The 19,897-nt window shown below is 44.6% G+C and overlaps 2 protein-coding genes across 4 annotated transcripts; one reads left to right on the plus strand and one right to left on the minus strand.

Moving 5' to 3' along the window:
• Window positions 1-123: 123 nt before the first annotated feature.
• On the minus strand, window positions 124-5,718 carry otud3 (OTU deubiquitinase 3). 3 transcript variants are annotated; one of them, XM_088436733.1, is made up of 6 exons: window positions 5,438-5,718; window positions 3,795-4,011; window positions 2,409-2,557; window positions 1,279-1,391; window positions 1,077-1,199; window positions 124-833 (listed from the first exon to the last, which is right to left on the minus strand). In XM_088436733.1, the coding sequence occupies exons 1-6, from the start codon at window positions 5,457-5,459 to the stop codon at window positions 675-677; spliced, it is 783 nt and encodes a 260-aa protein (XP_088292859.1). In that variant the 5' UTR covers window positions 5,460-5,718; the 3' UTR covers window positions 124-674. The 3 variants fall into 3 exon arrangements, with proteins under 3 accessions (XP_088292859.1, XP_088292870.1, XP_088292879.1); XM_088436744.1 differs by lacking the exon at window positions 5,438-5,718 and adding an exon at window positions 4,338-4,651 and having other exon boundaries at window positions 125-833; XM_088436753.1 differs by lacking the exon at window positions 5,438-5,718 and adding an exon at window positions 4,662-4,790 and having other exon boundaries at window positions 127-833.
• A 1,808-nt stretch (window positions 5,719-7,526) lies between these two features.
• tmem240a (transmembrane protein 240a) lies at window positions 7,527-18,861 on the plus strand. The gene is made up of 4 exons (XM_088409161.1): window positions 7,527-8,222; window positions 8,559-8,665; window positions 10,674-10,882; window positions 18,374-18,861. Exons 1-4 carry the CDS (start codon window positions 8,166-8,168, stop codon window positions 18,526-18,528), a joined length of 528 nt encoding a protein of 175 aa, XP_088265287.1. The 5' UTR covers window positions 7,527-8,165; the 3' UTR covers window positions 18,529-18,861.
• The last annotated feature ends 1,036 nt before the right edge of the window (window positions 18,862-19,897 follow it).

A 19,897-nucleotide genomic window follows, 5' to 3' on the forward strand; every position in this document is an offset into this window, starting at 1 on the left:
CATGAGTTTCTAACTTCAGAATGCATAATAACAAATACATGGACGTCAACGCAATTGCCTAATGCTGGCAAAAAGGAGCCTCATGAAGCACTCGCTGTCATTGTACTCGGAAAGGAAAAAAGGCCATTGACGCATTTAACAAAATAATATCTGTTTAATATAAACCTTTGATTCAGGTTCCCTTGATTAATCTGCTCCACGAAATCAGAAAACTGCACCTCAATGATTCACAGAACTTAGCAAAAAAAGTTTGTAAGTGGAAGAAAATGGATGAATGAATGGGCGTACAGTTTTCTTTCCTTTTTAGAATAGCAGTTTTAGGTAATGGGCAAACAGTTTTAGTTCATTTTTCCCTTTATTCCTTCACCATTTTTCAACAATAATCTTTAAAAAAAATCAGTCCGTGACAAAAGAGCTCCACAAAATAACCACGTGTTAACTGTTACAAGATGACAGCTAACAAATCAGGTGTTCAACTGGAGCCAAATACTAGAATCGTCAAAACGAAGTCCGTCCCACTGTGTCCTCACCAAGCTGCGCATTTGCAGGCACTCGTTCTGTTTGTCCAAAGGTCCCACACTGGGAATCCTGCGTTAAATTTTACTGTGCAAATTTCTTGTGAGAAAGCAGCAGTATCTTTTTTTTTTTTTTTTTTTTTGGTCCATGTAGCAGTCTCATATACTGAGTGTGTTTAGAGCCGGTATTAAAGTGATTGCCTCCGGTAGATTCTGATTTTGGTCCACTCGGTTGTTGAGGACTTTGAGTCGATGTCGTTCCTCTTGCCGCTTTTTCTTCCCGTGTCGCTTGTCCTCTTTTCTTTGCTTGTTCGACACCTGAGAATGACAAAACTGTTCGTTTATTTACGGTTAAATACGGGGGGGGGGGGGGGGGGGGGGGGGGTCAACTCATTTGCGTGCCAGAACTGTCCCGCGGGCCGTACGTTTGTCTAGACTCTTGCGAGACGCGTACAAATGCGTCTTTGGGATCGAATGAGTTGGCACTTTTGCGCGTTACGCACAAGCTACGGATGTCATGATGGGAAAACAACAATGTCGATATTATCAAACGCGACGCACCTGAAGGCGTAGCTGACCGCGGCTCTCCGTGTTGTCGCCGATGCGCCTCACGCTGTCATAATGATCGCCGTAGCGGTACGCGATGTGTAGTTCTCGACACATCTCCTTCTCCGTGCCGTTTATCTGCCAGACCGCGCCAAAATAAGGAATCCAAAATGGTTACCTTTGTCTTATTGCGTCATTTTTGACAAAATGGCCTCACCTCCCAAAGCGGCGCGTTGAGCTGATGGATGACCACTTTCACCTGCTGACTGCGAGCAAACGCCACGATGGCGTCGTTGCCTGCAAATGTCCCAGGCTGCGCCAAGTTGGATACTATGCGTGAAAGGGACAAAGGGACGTACATTTTCAATTGGCGTTACTTTATGAAAGCTTTCCCAAAGTTTGGACTGCAACCCCAAATTTATTGAACTTTATACTTTTTATTGGGTCGCCGGTCAAGCAAAACACACGGTATATAAAAGGGACAGGACGAGACACAAATCCCACAAGACGGGATGTGCTGTAAAAAAATAAAATGGATGTTTTTACCGTAAATACCAATAACTTGGTTGCCAGAAAAATACCGTTAAATTATCTTCATTTACGGTTAACCCTTTTTAGTACATTTTCATCTTTGTAAACAAAAACGGGAGTCACTTTTGCTACGGGCTCATTTTTCAGCTACAGTTGAGCTAATTCAACAAAATTCACCGTTAGCTGCGGTGCTTGCCGTTAAGATTTTTGCTTCTCTTTAGCCATAAATTGTGGGTGGTCAAAGTGACCCTCGGACGACACAGTTGACTTATCTTGGAATATTCAAAAGTGATCGGTGGCAACGGCAATCGTGTTGTCGGTTTTGACTTCGGTCTATCAAATTGCCTCTGAAAAGTAGCACAAAGGGCTCATTTCCGCTAGCCCCCGCGTTAAACGCTAGCAACAGGCGTGGTACAATAACACGCAAGTAATCAGGATCAGTTTGCGGTAGAAAGAGTTGTCAACGTCGTTGCCACATGCTTCAGAGAAAAACTTCAAAATAAAAGTGTCATGTCCATATATGATTAGGTTTATTTTTGAAACATCGTCTGGCCTTCTCACCACATTTGGCGTTGTGTTTTACTGTCATGCATCACATTCTGCTGCGTATCCCGTAGCACTTTGTGGCCCAACAAGCCCAAAAATTAAATACGTCAAAATATCTCTCGCGCCGTGTCGGGATGAGAAACCTCGTGGCGTTTTAAAACTCGCGAGATCTCAACGTGCGAGATCTCGTCCCGTTCCTACTATAGAACATATTTGTACATGGTGCATCTCCAGTTTGAGAAGTCATCAAATGCAATGTCATTTTCTTACCGTGCTCCGTGAAGGGAATATCATCCTCCACAAAGGGTTCAAAGTCTTCTCGATGGGACTGCATGTACTGGACGGTCTCCTGACGTAGCTCCAGGTGAGATCGGGAGTGACCTTCTAACTGGTCCCCGAGAGCTCGGAACAAGCAGTTCCTGCAAAATAACAAGTTCGCAGAGTAAGAAGAAGCAAAATGTGTTCATTCATGCTCCTCTAGATGGCACTCACATTCACATTCATTAGCGTTTACCTTTCAAATAACAGCACCATATTGAGGCGTAAAAAAATACCACAAGTGCTTCATGAGGCTTTGGGGCTTTCATTAAAGCCACTATTAGATCCTCAAAAGGGGATTTTTATTTTTTTTTTGTTTCCTAAAAAGTAGGACAGCTCTATTACTTGAGAAAAGAACCTATCAATACAATCCATAGTGGCCTGGCAGTTAAGCACAAAACCTGCCCAGTCAGCTCTTCAACAAGCTGAAGAAGAAGAGGAAGTTATTGACCTCGTAGCAGTTACCGGCAGCGCCACTCTTAGGTTTGCTACGTGAATATTGTTAAAGCATCATCTCTAAGTGACATTAAGGAGAATAATATATATGCAATGTACTAAATGCTAGAGTTTATTGACCTTAAATGGTAATTAATAGGCTAATGCTAATTACATATGATCAAAATACAGGCATCATTTGTTGGGGTCTAAAAATTCATTTGTATAGAAAATAATAAGTGTACTGTACTTATATCCACTTCAACTCACTTTCAACCTTAGTAGATTTAAAAAATTGAAGGCGCTTAACTCGATTAATTGATGTCAAAATCGATAAGATAATCGAATAAAAACATTCAAGAATGACAGCCTCGCCATGAACTTTTTCAAGTCGACTTGTACAAATGTTTGCGGCGGGGCTGTCATGTTTACATTTTAGAAAATCTGACAGCTACATATACCATTTAGGGCCTGATAGTAAAACGGCCACTAGAGGGTGCTGAAGGAAGGATTTCAGTCAGAGAACCCTGTAACTTGAACTAAATACCTCCACATACTGATATGCGCTTGTACTATTTTTTACATTTTTGCATTTTCAGAAATGCACTTTTTTCTCTATTTTGCGTTTAACTGTTTCAAATTGATTTCTGAACGTCGTTAAACTTCAATGCACTTTTTTTTGGTGGAGTGGGGGTCATTTTGGCATGCTTTTAGGTGCAGTATCTTTGTCTGTTTGAAGTACATAGGGTTGTCTCGAAAATGAAATGTGCTGCATAAATTATGAAGCAAGGCACACATTCCCCGAAGTTGCCCCATGCTCCAGTTTGCCACGAGCGAGTTTATCTAAAATCTCAGAAATATAGGCTTATCCGCAACACTAAAAATGAACGTTCAGCGATTTACCCATCACCAGGGACTTCTCTCAGCTTCAGCCCCAATGCTTGCAACTGAGTAGAAAAATTGCGAAACTCTTCTTCGTCGCCATCCTGAGGAAGATTTTTACGGGCCTTGGCCAGGGCGCGGCGCGCTGACCGCTCGTCTCGCTTCCTTTCCAGCTCGCTCTTCTTGTTGCTCCGCGAGTGCTTGGCTGTGTGTTTTGTTGACATCTTCCGTGACAGCCCTGCAAAACCAGTCACTGAATGACATGAATCGAGGCGAGGCAACAATGAAAACACAATCGCTCAGACTAACCCGATGAAAATGCTTTAGTATTATGTAATACGTTGTGGTTTGCACTTGGCTTTTATTAAAATGATCTGCAAGTGCAAAGATCAAATGATATGGCTAAAGGAAATTAAAGCACAGTATAAAATACACTCGCTTCAAACTATAGAACGCAACACACACCGAAAGAAAACAAAAGCGGCAGTAAAAGTGAATTCCAAAGTCAAATAAAACCATCAATCGATGTTTATACAAGTAAACGCGTGAAGAGATGGTTCATACCCATTTATTTCTTCGAAGAGAAGCATCATTCGATTGCAAGAATCAATGCGATTCTACCTCCCTCAATTGCTACCGTTTTCAACAATCCGAACAATTCTGGAAGACGTGGATGTTTTGATCAACGGAACGAAAGGACAACTGAATAAAAATTCTGTCTTGTCGGCCAAAGTTGTGCGTTCAATCGCACCAACTTTGGCACTCGATCGCTGTTATGCTAGCAGTTTGCACATGACTGCTCCTGATTACGTAACTAATAAGCGTGAAAGAAACGTACTCCGAAAGACGACGAAACGGAGGATTGGACAGTGAATAATTGTTACTTACTTTCCTGATCTAGTTTTAAAATGCGCGTGGGTTCGAGAGTAAGATTGTGACCGTATGTTACGTCATTCCAGATATTGTTTGCTTCCGCCTACGTCACCCGGAAGTACAGCAAATCGGATCGTTTTCGCTGTAAGAAATAAAACAGAAATATAAACATTACTGCTGTCATCAATACAATCTGCTAATCATGTTTTTCGGTGTCACTTTTGTTATATCCGCTATTATTTCAATGTCCACGTTGTTGACTAAAGGTGTCTAAACTATGACGCGGAGGGGAGGGCATTTATGGGCCGCCACCTATTTTTAAGTGGTCCGCAGCAAATGTTGGAATATGTGCCGCTAATATTGTTGTATATATTTGTAGGGCTTTGTAAAAATGCAAAAAAATTAACTTGTGACATTTTGCTTCATAACACGAGTGAATAATAAATGATTCCCAAGTAACTGCTTCGGAAATAGTCATTTTCTAACAGATTTCTTCAGTTTTGGGTCTGAATATGGAGCTGAAATTCAACTAATGTTCAGCGCTCTTTGACCACCCCAAAATCGAATCAAATCCTCAACTGTTTTTATCGAAAGCTGTTTTTAAGCAAATCACTGGAATTTATACCCATACACAATGTGCAGTTGCTTGATTGACTTAATGCGAACGATTATAGAAATAAAAAATCAAAGTGGCCCTCGCGTCCTTTGATTATTCTGTAAGTAAAAGTTTGGACACCCCTGTTGCGGGCACCGAGCGAAAAAGAATCCGACGGCGAAAAGCAGCAACCCACCTTGTGCAAATCTCCTCGTCATCTTCTCCTGGTGACTCCACGCGCTCGCAGAATGTGATGTGGAGGAGGCGTGGGCTGAAAAGCAATAGCGCAAATGTTTACTAAATCAAATTCTCGGTGAGACGAGCGCATAAAAACGGCATCGGTGGAAGCGCGCGGTCCGCGCGGCCACACGCCTTGGCGAGCGTTCTCAAGAACATCGCTCGGAAGCGGGCGTCATTGCCTCAAGGCCACCCGTGCGTGTACCGCAGTCGGCGTCGGCCACCTGACAGGAACGCAAGACGTTTGTCCGTCCGTATACACGCTAAGTGAGCGGGCCTAAAAATAACGCCTTGAAAGCTTGACAACATCGGGCTGTATATCCATGCGCGGGCGCATAAAAGATCATTTTACAGGCCGGCGGAAAATAAAGAGTGGACAGATTGAGTGCCCATATATGACAACAAATTGCGCAAAACCTTACGGCTGAAGTCGAATGGAATTGATGACTTCCAGCTTTGGCGGCGGATCATCGCTCGTTTTGTTTGTAAATGACAAAGTCATTTGAGTAAATGCTGAGATTTATTGCGCGCCTTTCACATGTGATTGCATTTTATGATTACTCTCAATGGATTGTGTATTTTTTTTGTGTATCGTTTGCTGGTATTAAGCCGGTTTCAGCCTACATGTACTCGAGATTACATAAACACTCACTGTCAAGTTTATTTATTTATTTATTTATTTTTTTTTGGGGGGGGGGGGGGGGGCAACCGGTCCAAGGTGTATCCTGCGTCTTACCAAAGTCATCTGAGATTCAATTGATTCCAGATGGTGTAAGGCAAATATGAATCATAGTGTATCTCATTTCATTTTGACTTCTCACCTTCTGTGCTAATTAAAAGCAGGAGAGGAAGTTCAGCCAAATACGTAAATGAATTTGGAATGAGTTTATGATGGGATTATTTTGGAGGCGGGGCCTGCTGGGGTGGCGCGTGAGTGTGAGCAGCGAGTGACAGCAGCTTCTGCATGAAGCTACTTATTGTGTTTCTCCCAGCAATCAATAAACATATGAAAAGTTCCTTGGCGACACAATCGTCGTGTTTTGCAGAGCAGTTTTGTGAATCATTGGCTTGAGGGGCAATTTTCAAATTAGCGGTGAATATTTTCGCCGGTTGATCCCAGTGAACCAAAACAACAGTTTTATTGAACTATAATTATCTGACCGTTAACAGTTATTATTATTGTTATTATTATCATACATGGTCGTTGAGGATTAATGGATTGATGGCCCTTCTGTGTGAATTTGAAATGTCCAACTGCAATTGAATGCACCATACATATCGTCCTCACTTCAGCAGCTAGCGGAAACTCGTGCCGTTCGTTCATCCAATGACTAGAAGTGCCGCGTATTTTTTTGGCATTCTGTGATTGAATAGGATTCTTGAAGGGGTGGCGGCGCGTTGATGTTCTTAGCTAACTAACGTGGTTTGGGATAACGGAGTTGCCAGAATGCGTCAAGCTAATTGGAATGCAATCTGGGCTTCGATGGAAAAACTTCACAATAAAAGCCTCTGAAGGCCGTTGCATTGACATCCATGTACTATTATTTGGTGTGTTGTTTTTGTTTGGGTGTCAAACTGAAGGTTCGCTACATCGTTTTATGTAGCCAGTGAAATGCTGATTGACTTCAAATTTCTGGCTAAAATACCAAACATGCAAGTTTTTTTTTTTTTGGGGGGGGGGGGCAAGGATTAAAAAAAACAAAACAAAACTATCCCTCTTTTGAACAGTTTTTGCCGGTCTGGAACACATTTAAAAGGTATTTGACTTCACAGTCATACCGGCCCCCCGACAGAAAGCACGCCTACAATGCGGCCCAGCATAAAAATGGGTTTGATGCCACCCCCACCCACCAACGTTGGGCTTGCAAATGCCCCCAAACCGTAGTTTGGACACCCCTGTCTTGGCGCTCAAGACAATCGGGAAAGGCCGGGATCGTGCGAGCGTCCCGCGTACAGAGAGGAGCTCTTAACCCCCCCCCCCCCCCCCCCCCCCCCTCCGACTTCAGCCCCCTCCCCCCAAGCCTCCCCTCCACGCCGCCCACCACGCAGTGGCGCGCGCGCACCGTCGTGGGAGAAGGCGCCGCCGCTCGATCGCCGCCGCTCGGGGCATCCGGGATGGGTTAGTCTCGTCATGCGCGTGCGGCTCCGGGTGTCGACGCAGCTGGATCGGGAGCGGGACTCGAGGCGCGGCGTAGGTCTAACCGGCTCGCAGACTTTGGACGCCCCCATGCCGACCGGGGGAGGAGGAGTCGCGGCCGCGCATTTTTGACACGTCCGTCCGCGGGAAAGTCACCGTTCCGGCTTCCATGGAGGACAGACTTTGCCGGCACTGAGGCGGAATATCCCCGGGCCCAGGAGGCATCCCCCTCCCGCCCCCCCCTCCAGGGTAGCCTTTCGTTTTCTCTCCGTTCGATTGTCGAGATGGACCGAGAAAGGAGCGGATCCTTTCGCATCGGTAATTAGGAGACAGCCGCATCCGAGGCGCCGGGGAGGGGGGTTGTCGTTGGACGGCGAGGGCCCGCCGGCCGCTTCCCGCGCAGGAAGGGAGCGAGGGAGGGGTACCCCCGGACAGCCTGCGCCGGGAGCCGGGGGCTGTGCGGCGGCCCCATGAGGAGGGCGAGCCCCGCGCATCCTAGCCGCCGTGGACGCAGAGAGAGGACCAGTGGCGGGCCGCTTTGGAAGTTTGGATGCATATGATCACAACCACCATGATTTTTATGATTCTGGGCGCTTCAGTTGTAATGGTAAGGCACACACCCTGCACATGCCCCCACCCCCCACCCCCCATTCCCCATGCACAGCTTCTCCTAAAACAGGTTGAATCGAAAGCAACCTTTGCTTGTCTTTATAATCACCTTCCTTTCATAAATAAATAATCCATTTTCAGCCATGCCCCTCCACGCACACCCCCCTCCACCTTCTTCTCCCCATCCTCCTCCTGCTTCTCTCACAATCTGGAGCTTCTTCTCCTTTTTTTTACCCTCACCGCGAGGTTTATTTTTTTAGCCGGAGAATTTATTTCCTCTTTTTTTTTTTTGCGCGCGCGTCATGTCCCAGCTGAGCGGCATGTGTGTTTTCAGGCGATCGCCTGTTTAATGGACATGAACGCACTACTGGATCGCTTTCACAACTACATCTTGCCACATCTACGAGGGGAGGACCGCGTCTGTCACTGCAACTGTGGGAGGTAATAAACGCTGTCGTGTGTGTCCGCGTATGCGTCGGCGACGGCCCTTTTGCCGCTTTTCCCCCTCGATTTCTTGCGAGGGGGGGGGGGGGGGGAGCAGGGAGCTCCGCAAAGCCGCTCGTCTGCCGCCTCCGTTCATCGCTCGGCGGTCGAGGCGTGTTTTGCATGCGTCGACTGTGCGCCTTTGCTGCATGCAGCCTCGCCAAAGGTGTGTGTCGGAGGCGCCATAAATAGGTGATGGAGTGTGAGCTGCAATTGCACACGCGCTCCGTACCGGCCCCCCAAAAAATGAAGCTGCCTCCAAAAAGGGTGGTGGGTGAGATGGAAGATGTGTTTTTAGCGGCGGAGGCAATAGCAATCAAGTCATCCGTGGATTCATTAATGTGCACTAGAATGCGTTTCTATTCGCCGGAAGGGTGTCAGCTACTGCGGGGCGGACGTTGTCCTCTTTTCCGGACTGTTGCATTCATCCACGCTGAATTTGACATTAAAAGCGCAGGCCGCATATTACAGTAGGTACACCAATTAGTTTCGACCCGAGTGCTGTATTGAAAGGACTTCATTTAGCCGCATGTTTACAATGCTGATCGGAGGTTCAACAGCGTTGCATCACACAGCTGTCTGGGAGATTTGGACTCCCTCGGGCAAGTCACTTTTCTTTATTTAATTCTGGGCTTTTTTCTCTGTAAAGAGAAAACATGGAAAGAGCCCCCACCCACTCGCTGCACTGACTATAAATCACACATTCATAAAAATTGAATATACTCTACCTAAAAGTGAACCCTTTTAAGATTGAAAAAAAGAAAAAAGCAATATAAATCAACTTTCAATAACCGTTAACTATTTTTTTACAGCGTATAGACAGCTTACGGGTTAGTCTAAAACTGAAAAAAAGTGCATCAAAGTGCCTGAAATTTAAAAAAAAAAAGTCAATCTTTATTTTATTGCAATTACACTATCCACCGCAAAACAACCCTGTTGCTTCTATTCTATGTGCCTTATAATGTAACAATTTTAAAATAGACCCTACTTTGAAGGTGCGCCTCATCTATCTATCTATCTATCTATCTATCTATCTATCTATCTATCTATCTATCTATCTATCTATCTATCTATCTATCTATCTATCTATCTATCTATCTATCTATCTATCTATCTATCTATCTATCTATCTATCTATCTATCTATCTATCTATCTATCTATCTACACACACACAATATTTTGATGAAAATGAGGTTAGAGTTCCATTTTGATAGCAAGCTTTTTAGCGGGAATCAACAGGTCTGTAGAAGCCGTGGACATGATCAAGCACACATGAAGCAATCAGCAAGAACAAACTTTGAAAGGCTCAAAGGAATGTGGGCAAAGACAAAAAGGCTCTCGAGACTGCGTAGCTGATAAGAAGAATTGAATCTGGAGTGACAAAAAGAGGATACATCTGGGAGTACACGAGGGAATACAGGGCCCACAATTGATTCATTCATTTAAAAAAAAAAGGAGAGAAATGATCTGAATTTTAAACTCATCAATATTCAATGTTTTCCATGGAAATGGGGTCAATGTGGGGAAATAATACCAGAAAAAAACAACGCATTCCAAAAATGTGGATAAAAAAACTGGAAGATTCAGATAGGCAAGTACCAAACTTGAAGTTGTAATATCGGCATTCCCCACTAGATGGCGGACACCGCTTTGCTGTATTCGTATCAAAGTTATCAATAAAAGAGACTGAAGACAAAAAATACATACACGTATACTAATGCTCCATTGCTGTTTGTCAGTTTTGTTCATTTGCCACAGGAAATAAAAATGCCCTCATTTTGTTTGCTCCTCACTAGGAAATGGCCCAAAAAATAAAATCTCCATTTTTTTGATCATTCTAGACATTTAATATATCAACTGTAGTTACTCTGTATGAATATCATGGAGCAACATTAGTGATGAGGTTGTCCTTTTGAACTCGGCGCACCGAAGATGTAACAGGCTTGCGCGCGCGTTTGCCCGCAGACATCACGTCCACTATGTCATCCCGTACGACGGGGACCATTCCCTGGTGGACTCGTCGGAGAACTACTTCGTAAGCGACAGCGTGACCAAGCAGGAGATGGACTTGATGCTGGGCCTGCTGCTGGGCTTCTGCATCAGCTGGCTCCTCCTCTGGCTGGACGGCGTCCTGCACTGCGCCCTCAGGGCCTGGAGGTCCAGCCGCTACTACGGTAAGATCTCACCTTTCCTACTTTGAAAGCCACTTATTGGGCGGGGCCGATTTCGATTTCGTAAGGAAATGAGGGAATTGGAAACCGTTGGCTCTAGACGCGGAAAGGTGATTTAACCGCCGTTAGTAAAACGTAAAAACGACAAAACAGTCCGGTAGGACCTGGACCAGGGGTGCCCAAACTTTTTTTGACCCAAGATCTGCTGTGATCTGTGGACATATAAGCGAAAAACAAGTCGCTAGACTGTTGGTTTTGCGGGGAGCGATTTCACATTCCCGTACAATTTGAAGGCCTGACTTTCATTTTATCAACGCTATTCATCCGCACATCCGTCCGCCCGGTCGTTAGCCATATCCTTCATTCATCCGCCCATCCATATCCACCTATCCCTTATTCATCCGCCCATCCAGTCATTAGCCATATCATCTATCCATCCCATGTCCATAAAGGCATCCAGTCATCAGCCATATCTATTCATCATCCCTACATCCGCTCTTCAGTCATTAGCCACGTCCATCCATCCATTCATCCATCCAGTCATTAGCCATATCCATTCATCATCCATCCATCCGCTCTTCAGTCATTAGCCACATCCATCCCTCCCTCTGGCCTGTCATCAGTCACATCCTGTCTGTGATGTGTATCTATATTTCTGTATTTGGTACACGCAGCATCCACTGCAACCTGTGGGCCTGGAAGGGGGCTCCTCCCACCTGTGGTCCCCTCTGAAGGTTTCAGATCTTCCCCAAATTGGGGATTTTGGGAGCTTTGAGCAGGGGATGCTGTTGTGGACCTATAACGAAAAGATGACTCTGTATGACTTCTTTTTTGGAAAGAAGTCTCCACATGACCTCTTTTCATCCGTGAAGCCCTTTGAGACTACGGTGATTCAGGGCTATACAAACACAATTTGATTGATTGATATCCGTCCGTCCCTTATTCATCCCCCAATCCAGTCATTAGCCATATCCATCCATCCATCCATCCATCCATCCACGTCTATCTCAGCCGGCTTCAAAAGACAAAGGATGGCGCGTACTGAGCGGCACTCAAACAAAGGGCACCAATAGAGACAGACAATCCTTCACACTCACATCGGGGTCACGGCAGAATGGCAAAAGAAAGCGGTGCGCACACTGAAGTCCAAGACCAATGATTGGACTCCAGAGGAACTCCTTGTACTTACTCGAGTTGTGAAAAGTTCAGATACCGTCCCAATCAGTCACTGATGGTGTGGCCGCGCGTTCACCTCCTTGAATGCGATTGCCTCGGATCCGATGTCCGGACTCATCATTTAAAACGTCAAATTCCACCGCTGGCGTCGAATGGCTTCATTTGAGAACGCGATGATTTTTCACCTACCATAAATTTGCCGTCGACTGAAAATGACCACGTGCGCCGATGGCTCGGGTAAGAACTAAACAAGGAGCTCGTGAACGTCACATGACCAACAGGTCAGCCATGATTGGTCGTTAGCCAAGCCTTGAGGACAGGTGATGTCGTTTTCAGCCGAGGGCACGTAATAAATGTCCTTCTAAAGGTTGTAATCCTACCTGAAAAATCATTTGCCTCGTCAAATGAATTCAATGCAAAGTATGACCTTTTTCTTACAACTAAAAATGTCCAAATAACATATGAATTCATGATTAAAATAGCAAAACGGGATCATCGGAATCAAACGCGTCATACCACACACAGACGCCGATCACGAAATCGCCACAAACGGCGAATCGGGCTGTAACAAATTGTGCTGGCAAGAGAGAAATGTTGGCGTCCTCCGGGGTCGGCGCTCTGGCTCTGCTTTAATGAATATCAAATCTGATCAGTTCAAGGCGCAGTCCCGTTGCTAATAATTGATTCGGAAGGCCCTGGGGACAATAGATTAACAAGGCTCAAATCTGATTGGAGAAAATAAAATGTAAACGCTCTGCTCTTGGAAGCCGTGCCGCCAAGAAAAAGCCATTGAAGGATTCATGCATAGTTGCGTTTCAGGTGTTTTCTAGTTTTTCAAAAAAAATGTTGAATGTAAAAATAGATAGTAGCTTATTGTCAAGGAACTATGTTGAAGTATTTAGTAGTGATGGGGAACTGAAGCTTCATGAAGCACTTGTGATACTTTCTAGCTCCTCTAGGCGGCTCTCATACTTTAACCGTAGCGGAAATGTAAGCAAGTTCCATTGTACTGCCCTTTATGTTCGAATCAAGAGCGCCGTCTAGAGGGGTAAAAAATAAATAGATCACATGCGCTTCGTGAGGCTTCATTTCATCATCGCTATCATTTAGTACAGGGGTCCACAACCTTTTTTTTAATGGCCACAAGCCACTATTTCAAGTAGGACTCCTGGTATTGCATGTTGAAAGCTTATTTTTCTTCGACGTTGTAGGCTCGTCACCTGTCTCTTGACTGGGCCTTTCCCCCCTGTTTTTAATTTCCCCATGTTTTATTATTTGTGACGATTATATAAGATTATCTGGAGTGAAAATGTTGGCGCTCAAGTGACTGAAACAAATCCAAGCGAATCAGGACAGTTTTCAAAATCCACTGCTAGCGCTACTTACCAACGCCTCTTGTTATGAAAAATTCAGGTTATGAAACACCTCTGCAGAAAAACATTGTGTCATCATGTGACATCATCAACATCTCCGTCCTCTCACGCCATATGCTTGAATCCAATTAAGAAGTATGGTTGTGCCCTTATTACCCCCCCCCCCCCCCATATTGTATCTGTTCAACGCGCTCTCCGATTACACAATAGCCACTGAGCTGGATAATAAAACTTCCACAACGTTTTTATGTTTCAACAGCCATCTGCTTTCGCATCTAAATATGGAATGTATTCAGTCGTTTGGCACAAATTGGCAGGGCGCAGGAAGTTATTCTAAAAAAAAAAAAAAAAAAAAGTTAATGACTGAAGCTTCTGTGCAAGCTGGGACCTCAGTCCTCCAGGGTTTAAAGTTTACTGAAAAGTTTGGTGACACCGAGTAACCTCCAATTTGCTTGGATTTCAAACAAAAATTTTCCACTGGAAATGATGAAAATAAACAGAGGTGGGCAACATTTTATTGCTGGTCCGGCATTCGTCATACGTCAGAGCCCCGCCCCCTTTCCGTCATGTTGGTTCGCAAGCCGGAAATTGTAATCGTCAGTCCGTCAATGCTTTTTTTTGCCCACGCTTCTGCCACCACTAGAGGGCAAAATTTGACTTTTTTTTTTCTGGTCCGTCATTTGTCAGGTCTGCTTCTGTCTGCACTCATACTATTTCTTTTTCTCTTTTTGCATTTACACTTAAAGTCAGTACCATGTACGTGGTTCTACAATCACAGTAATATAAGTGTAACACGCAAACAAAGCTATGTTTATTATCCCGCATCTGAGGGAATGTCGGGGACAAGAGTGCAACTACCAATCATGTTCACTGGCTGGCATTTGATATTCAAATGATGGATGTCAGTTCTCGTTTGCCTGGCCTATAACTATAGAAGGCTTTCAGAAGAATTTCATCTGTTACACACACTACAAATAAATTTGTTGTTAAATTGACTAAAAAAAACAAAAAAACTTCTATCTTGCATTTCCTGGTTAAGAGCAGGCCATTGGTTGCTGGAAAGAGTGACCACCCGCAGTGAAAACGCATCCCAAAATGTCAGTGCAGACGAAGCGACAACCTTTGAAATTAATATTATCTTTTCCCAAGTCTACTACTTCACCGTCTCACTAAACATAAAACAAAAAGAATTATGCAATGAAACGTTTTCAAACAACGCAGTCTCCCCTTAAAAGTCTACGTAGCTTAACGCTAACAATCGACGCAACACACGGTTGCCATGCTAACAGTTAAAAAAGCTACATCCCATCTCATTCTCCTCAAGTCAACTGGTGCAGTTTGGTCCGGTCCCATCCTTAGGGCGGGAAAAGCCCCGTGTGCGCCGCCGTACGTGCGCGAGTGACGCAGGTGCCGGGTGGCACGCGTTTAGCCTCGCGGCGATGAGGGGCGGAGGTGAACAGGAAGGATTTGGGCGTGCGGCCGGCGCCGAGTCGGAGGGAGGCTTAGGATATGAAGGCGCCGTCACATGCCCGCTCCCGCTTACGCACCGCGCTCTCCTCCTCCCGTTCTAAAAATAGAACGGGAGCCGGTGAACAGCTGGAATAGCAAGTGAGGAAGACGCACCGGGATGCCGTGATTGCCTATGCGCCCCCTTTCCCATGTCCGTTCATCTTCTGGAAATATCTCATGACAGCAAAAAAAACTCATTCCATCCCAAAGACGCATTTTTACGTTTTATTTTTTTCCCATACATATATATATATATATATATATATATATATATATATATATATATATATATATATATATGTATATATATATATATGTGTGTGTGTGTGTGTGTGTGTGTCTGTAATGTCTATAAATATGTAAATTAAGTATTAAAGTAGTCCATTACTTTTGAACTTAAGTAATAAGTTATTGATTACAATCACATGCTTGAGGTAATAAGTGCTAATCAATTATATGAAGTAGTTTTAAAGTATTAAGGTAATCAATTACTTTTAGTTCTACCTTACAGTGTCTGAAAAAAAATTCAGTTTTTACAGTAAGGTACCGGCAACTGGGTTGTCGGAAAAGTACCGTTAAATTACGATAACACATTTTCAACATTGACGGTAAGAAATGACATTGGTCGTGATTTGTTGTTTTCACAGTTCATTTGGGACCCGTAAAATCAATAGTTCAAGTTTTTTACCATAAATGTAGAAAATAAATTTCAATCATTTTAGGTACACAAAAAAAAAAATCTGTTTTCCGGTACGATACCAGCAACTCGGTCGCCAGAAAATTACCCTTAAATTACGGTAACACATTTACTACGATTACGGAAAAAAATGGTTGCTTTTATCGTTACAAAATGTGTAGCTATGTCAAATCAATAGTATCAATACAATATTTTGTAAAAAAATGTGTTACCGTACTTCAACGGTACTTTTCTAGCAACCAAGTCACCGGTATCTTACTGTAAAAACTGCAATTTTCTTTTACAGTTTACCTCAAATGATTGATGACATGAAGGTTTAAAGCAATTTAAGAACGCAGCATTTTGCGACAGTCCTACGGCTAAAAACCTGGACTCTGGAAAAACGTCAAAATACGTCTTTGGGATTTGAAGCAAAGGCAGCCATTGCCTTTTGGAATGCAGGTATCGCCACGGCCGTCCTTTTATTCAAATGAGAGACTCGTCTTTGCTTGCCCCCACTTTTCCTTTGGATACCCTTCAGAGCGGTCCTTGTGGACAGCGTGGCCCATTCTCAGCTATAAATAACTCCCCGACGCACGCGCGCACACACACACACACACACACACACACACACACACTCCACCCTCGCTCAACTTGACCAGCATGGCCGCCGCTCCCCATCCTTTACAGTAGCCGGGCCCGATCCGTTCTTCACTTTCTAACCTGGCAAGCTGAAATGTCTGCGCCGCTCCTCGCCTCACACCCCCAAAATTCAGAAGCGTTGCCCCCCTCACCCCCACCCCACCCCGGGGTGGCTTTTATGCCATGGACTTATCTCTGTTGCGCCCAAATGTACTTTCATGCCTTATGCATTATGAATTGTGAGATTTTCCCCAGGTACTCCGCTTACTTTGCGCGGGGGGGGGGGTCCCTTTTCCCCCCCTTCGTTTGAGCGTGTCCTCCGCCCCGATAAACCGGCCACAGATTGAAGAAATAAACGCCTCACCTCAAATCGGAACAACCGACAACCTAGTCGCTTAAGATGATTTGAACGCTCCCGTTCTTTTTTATTTCATGCCAGCTAAGCTAATAATAATGAGCCCAAGACTGCGCCATCTCCATTTAGCTAGCGTATTTCTCCGAGTACAAGTCGACGTCCCTTTTTCAACTCAATGTTTCAAAACCTATGAACCTAAATGAATGAAACCACACTGTGTCAAGCCATCTTTTCCTTTTCATAATGCGTCAAAGTCGGCTGAAAAAACGCAGCCTCGTTATTGACAATTAGGCGGCGCTTGACAAAAGTGCATGTTTGCGCTGTTTCGTGCAAACGCTCTAAAATGGATCAGTTTTGCTTATTTAGTAAAAAAAAAAAAAAAAACTTGCAAAGATTTGGAATTTTCCAAAAAGCATCCTGACAAAAATACATCCACAAAATGAATTCTAAGCGCCAAGCAGAAGACTTCTACAAAAAAATCTCATTCAACTTTTGATGGGTCGGTTTGACCCACAACATAACAGGAAGTAATCCAAACGTTTCCCCACTTAACTTGAAATAAGATACGCACTGGATCATTCAAACGATTATCAATCATTTCAAAAACAAATAATTGGATCTCTTAACCACGGGAAATCGTACCGTTTGGTCAGTGAGGTTTACATCCTTCACGAGAAGACAAAAAAAAAGGTTTTGGACATGCGGGCTGAAATATAATTTCAAGCTTCATATCTATGATAGGATAGGATCAGAAATAAATCCATCAGAGCGCACGCACCCTTGCCAGTGTGCCAACGCTCCCTTGTACTTCCCAGAATGAAATGTTATTAGGGCGATGATGAAGCCGGGGGCCTAAATGACCTCGGCGACTCTGCTCCAAAGTCTGCGCGAGTGCAAGAAGTCATTTTTATGCTAGCGCATGAGTCAAACTTTCATGCTAGTGCTTCTGGGTGGTTTTGTGCGAGCGGAGCCAAACTTTTTTCCACCCTTCCAGCAGCCCACGTCCCGCCGAAATTGACCCGGGCAGGATACACGTTTACCTATGGGACGCCGTCTGTCGGTTTTTCTTTTGTTTTTTTTAGCTTAGCTTTAGCAGGTTAAATGAGACTCACGGAGAATCCGCTGGCCGTCAAGTCGCTGTCATTTTGTCAACGTAGGTTCCGAATGAACGTTCCCTTCAAAATAAAATGTCAGATGAAACCGGCGCTTTGATTCGGAAGTTCCTCCCAGAAGCACGGTTGTGACAGCCATCCGCTACTTTCGCTTTACCTCCCCAGCGTGAGCATCCCTCTATGGAGTCCCTCTGAATATGAAAAAAAATATTTGCACTCATCCGTTTGCTGGGTTTAGTCATCCGTGAGGAACACGTCACGCGGGACACGCCGCATTACTAATACTTAAGTCGAGACGGAACGACGGGGGCCCATTCGGTCTTCGATCGATACAGCTCGGACAAAACGTAGTCGGAACTCTTTCTCCCGATGACGACGCGGACTAATTGCGGCAATGGCAAAAACAACTCCCGTAAAAGATGTAAACCTGTATACGAAGCCTCACGAAGCACTTGTGATATTTTTGACTCCACTAGATGGCGCTGTTGGTCTTAAAGATAAAGACTAGTGCAATGGACTGTTTTACATTCCACTGCATCCTCAAACCAAGAATGCCATCTAGAGGAGCTAAAAGGTATCATAAGTGCTTCATGAGGCTTCACGGCACCGTAACTGCGAGAGCACCGATCACCCGTTATCCCCCCTCTCCAGATACGCCGTCCTGGTCGTGGCTGCCGCAGTTCTGCAACCTCCGAGAGTTGCGGCGCAGGGCCCAGCTCCGACAGTTGGACGACTCCAGCGGCAACATGGTGCACATCAAGCAGAAGCTGTACCACAACGGCCACCCCAGCCCCCGTCACCTCTGACTCAACAAAACAAACGCCAGTCCGCCTGAGCCCTTCTCCCCCTTTCCCGCCCGCCCACCCCCCTCGTCCCTCACGGGAAGCTCCCCTCCCGGCACCCCGCATAACGTCGCCTTCTTCCGGAAAACCCCAAAAGAACTTTCCTCGGGCAGAAGCGGGCCCCCCAGAAAACCCCAAACCACGCCAGGTGGGTCCAGCGTTTTGTGAGCGGGGACAAAAAGGAAATCGTTTTTAAGGGTGTTTTTTTTTTTCTGTAAAAAGACATTTTGTGTGTTCCTTGTTTAACATGGCATGCTCTTTTAGAACAGGGTACGATGTGGGCAGTGTTTGCATTTTTTTTCGGGGGGGGGGGGGGGGGGGGTGAATGCTACTCCTGGGTGGGTGGGTTTTTGTGATGTTAGATTGCTGCTTGTGTACATAGGTATAAATATGGATCAAAAAGAAAAGTTTGATGACTTGTTTATCACTAATAATTGTCTGGGTATGTGGGTCCAGATTACAGCAACGGAAAAGGTTGTTTTGCAAAAAGAGGTGAAACCATGTGAAAATCGGCCCGAAAAAGAGACACAGATGAATTAGCTTTATAGTGAATTCAATGAATGTAATTTTTTTTTCCCCTTGTAAATATGCGAGGCGGAGGGAGCGAAAAGCCTTGTGGTCTGGGTTCTCCTTGCTACGTATTAAAATGAAGCCTCGTGAAGCATTTGGGATATTTTTTAGCTCCTTCGGGTGGCACTGTTGCTTTAAAGATGTAGGGGAGATGCAAGAAATTTCCATTGCACTAGCTGTTAGCATTTAAACCAAGAGCACCATCCAGAGGAGAAAAAATATCACCAGTGCTTCATGAGGCACCGTTTTCCAATCACTTCATATTAGTATCATTTGCCAGAAGTCGCGGGAAGAGAATATCATTGCTTCCTGACTTCTTATCTGCTCATACAGGCCATTAGCCATTCTAAATTCACAAAGCTCTAGCATAACGACCCAATGACAAAGATAACGCAAACAAAAAGGAAATACAATACTCCAAAAACACTTCACTATGAGGAGCTTGAATTCCGTTATTTTCTTTCTCAATACATCACATGCTTGCAGATGATTGCAGAAAGACTGCAAATTCTCAGCAAAACACGTTCAGTTGTTTAACCATTTTTCACCCTTTTTCTCAAGTATTCCTGATTTTTGATATTAGTTGGCTTGGTTAGCTTGTGAGCTAGCTTGTAAGCTATTTGTAAACTAGCTTGTAAGCTCCTTCGTGAACTAGCTCGTGAGCTATTTGTAACCTAGCTAGCGAGCAAGCTTGTAAGCTATTTTGTAAACTAGCTTGTGAGCTACCTTGTAAGCTGTTTTGTAAACTAGCTTGTAAGCTAGC

The sequence above is a fragment of the Hippichthys cyanospilos genome, chromosome 2 (genome assembly GCF_059441005.1).
Source record: "Hippichthys cyanospilos isolate Australia breed blue-spotted pipefish chromosome 2, RoL_Hcya_1.0, whole genome shotgun sequence".
Classification (NCBI taxonomy): domain Eukaryota; kingdom Metazoa; phylum Chordata; class Actinopteri; order Syngnathiformes; family Syngnathidae; genus Hippichthys; species Hippichthys cyanospilos.